This window comes from Salvelinus sp. IW2-2015, unplaced genomic scaffold (genome assembly GCF_002910315.2).
Source record: "Salvelinus sp. IW2-2015 unplaced genomic scaffold, ASM291031v2 Un_scaffold83, whole genome shotgun sequence".
Taxonomy (NCBI): Eukaryota; Metazoa; Chordata; class Actinopteri; order Salmoniformes; family Salmonidae; genus Salvelinus; species Salvelinus sp. IW2-2015.
In genome coordinates this window covers 3,010,188-3,017,841 of record NW_019942514.1, presented here as the reverse complement: position 1 = coordinate 3,017,841, position 7,654 = coordinate 3,010,188, and the positions used below count along the sequence as shown (strand labels likewise).

Here is a 7,654-nt window from a genome sequence, read left to right as displayed (position 1 = left end):
CCTTCCGGTTATACAACAATGCCAATATGGTGATTTACAGTTACAGTTAGCTGGTGTTCTAAAGCCTACTGTTTCCACTCCCCTTTAATATTGTATTATCAATCTTGCATGTATGTAATGGCTGAACATAAGGGTTCAGGTAGAAATATGCCTCATAGCATGAGATGCCAGAGGTCGAGCTCACGTATTGTTCATTCTTATGTGCATGCACTGCATGTAGGATATTTTATGTGGGTGGGATTGTTGGCGGTTTGAAATGGTGACTCGTATGTACTTCTAATGCACACTTTCTTTCTCTATCTTTCCCATTCTAAGGTTGTCATGCTTCAATTGAAGCTTGGACTTTCGGGAAGCAAAACCAGAACAAAAGCTGTGCAGTACTAATACTTCCCATCTGGACATCACACCTGAATGCTTAACTGACCAACACAGCTTTGACAGGAAAACAGTGAACACACATCAACAATCAATATTAGCACATGCTGTGCTTCATCCAACTGGGAATCTGCAAATGCCTTGTTCTTTATCGCATTGAGTGGTGAATTTCTAAGGCCAAGCCAAAAACATTTGGAATGAAGTGGATCATGTTAACATTCTAGTTAACCCTCAATATCAACAAGACTGGACCGCCCAGGCTTTGGAGCTGAGCGCAAATTACATTAACCCTGGTTCAGCTTAAAATGAAGACAGAGTGAGCCAACCCTGTGTATCACCATAATCTTTCAGTGTAGATTTTACCCACTGAGGGTTATTGAAACAGGAGGAGACCATGAAAGCAGCAGTTGATAGGAAGTCAGAGTCTGAGGTGTTGTGCTCGGCCTGGCTGGAGTGGAGATAAGAGCTTGGGCGAGAGAGAAAACAGAGTTTGATGAGACGAGCAGAATACAAATCAGTGTCTACTGTCCCTCAGCCAGACTGCCGAATCAAACCAATATTAGTGTGTCTGCTGAAATGGACAGTGATTCAGCAACTATAATAGCTTTATTGGTTGTGCATTGAAATGGTACGAGCATAATCAAAAGCTCTAATATGAAACTAAATAGCAATCACCTTTCCTGTAAATCTCAATTTTGGAGATTTTGTCTCAGAACCCAGTGTGTCTCCAAGACTGAAATTATGGATAAAGGATCCATCAGGTCCCATGAATACGTGTGACAACCAACAGTGACACCCATCAATGCAGCCCTCGCACCATGCCGAGAAGACAAAGGAAAGCATAGGCCCTGACTTGATTGTGGTGATGTGGCTCATCTAGACCTTGAACAAAGGTTTAAAGGGCAAAGGCAAGATGGATCAGGATAATAGCTCCGTTGATCCGTTCTTCACCAATTCCACGGAGAGCTCTGAACCCACAGAGGCACTATGGGACAAAGCCACTCTCCTGGGGCTCCAGATCTTCCTGTCAGCCATCCTGGCAATCGTCACCCTGGCCACCGTGCTGTCCAATGCCTTTGTCATCGCCACCATATTCCTGACTCGGAAGCTACACACGCCAGCCAACTTTCTGATTGGCTCGCTGGCTGTGACAGACCTGTTGGTGTCCATCCTGGTCATGCCTATTAGCATCTTGTACACAGTGAGTAAGACCTGGGCCCTGGGGCAGATTGTCTGCGACATCTGGCTGTCATCGGACATCACCTTCTGCACTGCCTCCATCCTGCACCTGTGCGTCATCGCGCTGGACCGCTACTGGGCCATCACTGACGCCCTGGAGTACTCCAAGCGCCGGACAATGCGTCGAGCGGGCCTGATGATAACAGTGGTATGGGTGATCTCCATCTCCATCTCCATGCCGCCGCTCTTCTGGAGGCAGGCCAAGGCCAACGAGGAGGTGATGGAGTGCATGGTGAACACGGATCAGATCTCCTACACGCTCTACTCCACCTTCGGGGCGTTCTATGTTCCCACTGTGTTGCTGATCATCCTCTACGGCCGGATCTACGTGGCAGCCCGCTCACGCATCTTTAAGACACCAGTGTCGTGCGGCAAGCGTTTCACCACGGCCCAGCTCATCCAGACATCGGCCGGCTCCTCCCTTTGCTCCATCAACTCCGCCTCCAACCAAGAGGGCCACCTGCACCCCGGAGGGGGAGGCAACACGGGAGGAGTGGCAGTAAACGGAGGTGGAGGAAGCAGTGGTGGGTCGCCTCTCTTCAATAACTGCGTGATGGTGAAGCTGGCTGACAGCGTGCTGGAGAGGAAGCGTCTGTGCACCGCCCGGGAAAAGAAGGCCACCAAGACGCTGGGCATCATCCTGGGAGCCTTCATCGTGTGCTGGCTACCCTTTTTTGTGGTCACCCTGGTACTGGCCATCTGCAAAGAATGCTGGTTCCACCCAGTGCTCTTCGACGTGTTCACCTGGCTTGGCTACCTAAACTCGCTCATCAATCCCGTTATCTACACTGCCTTCAATGACGAGTTCAAGCTGGCCTTCCACAAACTCATCAAGTTCAAGAGATGCTACTAAGGGAATGCGAGTATTGTACATACAAAATATATCATAACCCAGTGTTTCCCAAACGTGGGGTCTCCTGATTTGAAAATGGGGTTGCGAGAGAAACTCTGAAGGGAAAAAAAAGAATTGTGCTTGGTTCATAAAACCGGGGTTACGTCAGTTGTAATAAACAGAGCGGTTTCTGTTTTCTTATTACAAATATGGTTCTATTTTTTGCGGGGGGGTTTAAACTACAAAATATTATGATCCCATCACTGAAAGATAAGACTCAGGAACATGTATGTGTCTTCTGTTTCCCTCTACAGTGCCCACAAGCCTCATTAGAACAGAGTGGACAAGACCAGGTACTAAATCAGACTGGGGAGAAAAGAACATCCTTCGCTAATTTTCCATCCAATTTGTAACAGATTTTCATGCGAATATTCTCAAATCTGCCAAAAACAATATGCGCCATCAACTGAACTGAATTATTGAGGATAAAATCCTGTGCATGATGACGTAGTGCACATAAAAGTAACTTTTGCCGTTCAAGTTAAATGAGTTTCCATCACATTTTCAACTCAACTGATGGTTTTGCATTATATTGCAAATGTGCCCTCTCTGGTCTTGGCACATGCGCTGTAGCCAACAGTTCGCAGATACAGTGCAGGTAGGCTACCTACATTGAGATTATTATGGACAAGGGCGAGATTATTTGTATGAATGAATGACATTTTATTTTCATGTGAAATTGCCAATTGGCAACCCATTCCCGTATGGGACTCATTGACACAAACAAACATTAAAATAATTCACTATGGTAATTAAATGAGAATCCATATTCCGGTGTTCTCTGCATTGCGCATCGCGTACAGAGTGAAAAAAAGTAAGGTAAAAATCAATACATAAGTAGGCCTAAATAAGGTTGTATTTGTCAAACAGAAGCCAAACATCGATCATCATGTCACCAGAATATGACCTTCAATATTTATTGAAAAGGAGCATTAAACTCATCACCTTGCACATTCACCTCCCTGTGAAGTTCATCATAATTGATTTAATCTTGTTTAATAAACTGCATGATTTCCCGAGTCATAGTGGGAGGACCACACAACATAGAGTGGTGATGGTTATTACAGTATATCAATAGTTGCACATAAAGGCGTTTCCACGCCATTTTTCTCATAATGAATTTTACCGACACAAAAATATCCCATCATGTCTCATGAACAAATTGTCTGTCGGCATTTATAAAATTGTACAGGCAATTCATGTTTCCTTCTGCCCATCTTGATTTTTTTCATGCATCAGTTAATTAATCTGCATGAAATGGTTGGATCAAAACGTGGTTCTTGAACTTCTTTTCTACACAGAAGATCATACAAAACTGTTGCCTGATGATCTTCTGAACTTCCCAATACCTTTCTGATGCATTTCAGTCACTTCAAACCATACTTCCTTCAGCATGAAATACTGTCAAAAGTACTATCAGACTGATTTGTAATAGACTGTCATATACCCGATTAAAAAAGTAAACATTGGCCGTTGATTACATCACTTTTTTTTTTTACAGGATGGGGTCGTGGAAAAATATCGAAATGGGTCGTGGGCAAAAAAAGATTGGGAACTCCTGTCATAAGCTATTCTCTCGCAATTCTTAGTAAATACCGGTATGGGAATATAGGGTCTATTCATATAAACACTGTACTGTGGCATTTGTTCATGTTGTAAACACATGCTCATTGTGTTTGGTCTCTGTACATTTGTTGTACATTGGAACTTCATTGACATGCTTATGAAGTGCCATACATCTTACAGATATTTCCTTACTAGAAATGTATGCATGCATAAGAAAAATTGAATAAAATATTCCAAGGACTATGAAACTCATTATAAATTAGGGTTTGGGTTGGGATATTACAGACCCCAAAGGAATAGACTTATCATACATGTTTGAGACAAATGAAGGAGTCTCTAAAGTATAAGAACTGGTCCTTCTTTGGATGAAAGACATAAGGTAATTAATCCGTGGATTATTATTGAGCAGTGGCTTATAAAGCCCCATTGGACTGGGAAAGACATGGTAAATTGTTACAGAAGTGTCACATACAGAGGCGGATCTTCCTTAACACGTCTGTGGTACAGTACAATAGAGAAATTCGTATATAAAGATTCAGTCTTACTGTGTCTCTATGTGGCTGCATTTGTTTATGTGTGGAGGAGTTGTCACCTTGCTCTAGGTGTAATGATGTGTGGGGAGGGGAGAGTTGCAGTGAATGAAATGTGGACATATTTTTCACCAGTGTGGCATCAGCTTATTGTATCCAACTGATTCAACTTTAAACATTACCCACATTCGAGGAGCCTGACTTCTCTATGTAGGAGACAGCATTTACCTTTGTATTGAACCTAAAAATGAGTGATGTCCTGTTCCCTGGCAACAAATGAATCTGCATAAGCTACTGTAAACCCACTGGGCACACAGTGGTTGAGTCAACGTTGTTTCAATGTCATTTGTCAGCCGTTTGTGATGGGGAATTTATGTGGGAAAAAGTCAATCATTACTGTTTTCATATTTTTAACCAGCGTAGTAAACATTGAAATTAAGTTAAAACTTAAAGTAACGGGTTGTTACATCAAAATAATTTCAACAATCATCAGAACTATGCATATGTTGAAATTGCGTTGAAAATCCAACGTAGAAATGTTAAAAATATTTTTCAACCTATAGTCAATATCTATTGGGTGGTTGAAATTATGTCGAATTTTATATTTGACCTTTTATTTGACCTTCTTTCAATGTTGATATTCAAATGATATGTTTGAATCAGTGAAATTGTTTGAACCTAAATAGAGAATGTACAGTATATTGAAATGAAATGTGAATCCGCAGTCCAATGGTTCCTGCCTGTGACTACTATTGGTATAGGTAGGGGTAATGAGCTTTGATGAGAACAAGTCTACCATCCAGATGCCTACGTCTACACTGAGTGTAGACAGACTGACCAGGTAAAAGCTATGATCCCATATTGATGTCACTTAAGTCATTGTAGATGAAGGGGAGGAGACAAGTTAAATAAGGATTTTTAAGCCTTAAGACATGGATTGTGTATATGTGCCATTGAGAGGGTGAATGGGAAAGACAAAAGATTTAAGTGCCTTTGAGTGTGTCAAGAACTGTAATGCTGCTGGATTTTTCACACTCCAGTGTGTATCAAGAATGGTCCACCACCCAAAGGACATCCAGCAAACTTGACACAACTGTGGGAAGCATTGGAGTCAAAATAAGCCAGCATCGCTGTGGAACGCTTTCGACACCGCGTGGAGTCCATGCCCTGACGAATTGAGGCAAAAGGGCAAAAGTGGATGCAACTCAATATTAGTTTTGGTATTTGGTAGGATCCCCATTAGCTGTTGCAAAAGCAGCAGCTATTCTTCCTGGGGTCCACACCAAACATGAAACATAATATAGAATGACATAATACAGAACATCATTAGACAAGAACAGCTCAAGGACAGAACTACATACATTTTTTTTTTAAAGGCACACGTAGCCTACATATCAATGCATAGACACAAACTATCTAGGTCAAATAGGGGAGAGGTGTTGTGCAGCGAGGTGTTGCTTTATCTGTTTTTTGAAACCAGGTTTGCTGTTTATTTGAGCAATATGAGATGGAAGGAAGTTCATGTACATTTTCTTGAATTTGTTCTAGATTTGGGGACTATGAAAATATGGTTGAATCATCAGCATACATGGACACACATGCTTTGTTTAATGCCAGTGGCAGGTCATTGGTAAAAATAGAAAAGAGTAGAGGGCCTAGAGAGCTGCCCTGCGGTACACCACACTTTACATGTTTGACATTAGAGACACTTCCATTAAAGAAAACCCTTTCTTCTATTAGATAGATAGCTCCGAATCCACGATATGGAAGAGGTTGAAAAGCCATAGCACTTAAGTTTTTCAACAACAGGTTATGGTCAATAATATCAAAGGCTGCACTGAAATCTAACAGTACAGCTCCCACCATCTTCTTATTATCAATTTCTTTCAACCAATCATCAGTCATTGGTGTCAGTGCAGTACATGTTGAGTGCCCTTCTCTATAAGCATGCTGAAAGTATGTTGTTAATTTGTTTACAGAGAAATAAAATTGTATTTGGTCAAACACAATTTATTCCTACAGTTTGCTAAGAGCTGGCAGCAAGCTTATAGGTCTGCTGTTAGAACCAGTAAAGGCCGCTTTACCACTCTTGGGTAGCGGAATTACTTTGGCTTCCCTCCAGGCCTGAGGACAAAGACTATCCTCTAGGCTCAGATTAAAAATATGACAGATAGGAGTGGCTATAGAGTCAGCTACCATCCTCAGTAGCTTTCCATCTAAGTTGTCAATGCCAGGAGGTTTGTCATTATTGATCTTTAACAACAATTTTCCCACCTCTCCCACACTAACTTTACAAAATTCACACTTGCACTGCTTTCCTTTCATTATAATTTTTTTTTTTATGCATGAATATAATTGCTCACTGTTTGTCGTGGGCATTTCTTGCTTAAGTTTCCCCACTTTGCCAATGAAATAATAATTTAAATAATTGGCAACATCAAATGGTTTTGTGATGAATAAGCCATCTGATTCGATGAAAGATGGAGTTTAATTTGTCTTTCTGCCCATAATTTAATTAAAATGTCTCCCAAGTTTTTTTCCATCATTCTTTATATCATTGATCTTGGCTTCATAATACAGTTTCTTCTTCTTTTTGTTGAGTTTAGTCACATGATTTCTCAATTTGCAGTAAGTAAAACAGTCAGATGTGCAGCCAGACTTATTAGCCACTCCTTTTGCCCCATCTCTTTCAACCATACAATTTTTCAATTCCTCATCAATCCATGGAGCCTGAACAGTTCTAACAGTCAGTTTCTTAACAGGTGCATGTTTATCAATAACTGGAAGCAGCAATTTCATAAATTCATCAAGTGCAGCGTCTGGATGCTCCTCATTAACTTCTCACGAGTCAGCAACCCTGATCCGGTAGCACCCCCCAACTCACCCCACTGATTAGCACAGATAGCATAGCGTCACAAGCAACTTGTAGCATCTAAATATCATTAAATCACAAGTCCAAGACACCAGATGAAAGATACAGGTCTTGTGAATAAAGCCACCATTTCAGATTTTTAAAATGTTTTACAGGGAAGACAGAATATGTAAATCTATT

At 41.4% G+C, this 7,654-nt stretch overlaps 1 protein-coding gene across 1 annotated transcript; it reads left to right on the top strand.

Annotated features, from left to right (window-relative positions):
* The first annotated feature begins 684 nt into the window (after positions 1 to 684).
* LOC112068115 (5-hydroxytryptamine receptor 1D-like) lies at positions 685 to 4,254 on the top strand. Its single transcript, XM_024135158.2, has one exon. It carries the CDS (start codon positions 1,289 to 1,291, stop codon positions 2,465 to 2,467), a length of 1,179 nt encoding a protein of 392 aa, XP_023990926.1. The 5' UTR covers positions 685 to 1,288; the 3' UTR covers positions 2,468 to 4,254.
* Positions 4,255 to 7,654: the final 3,400 nt, after the last annotated feature.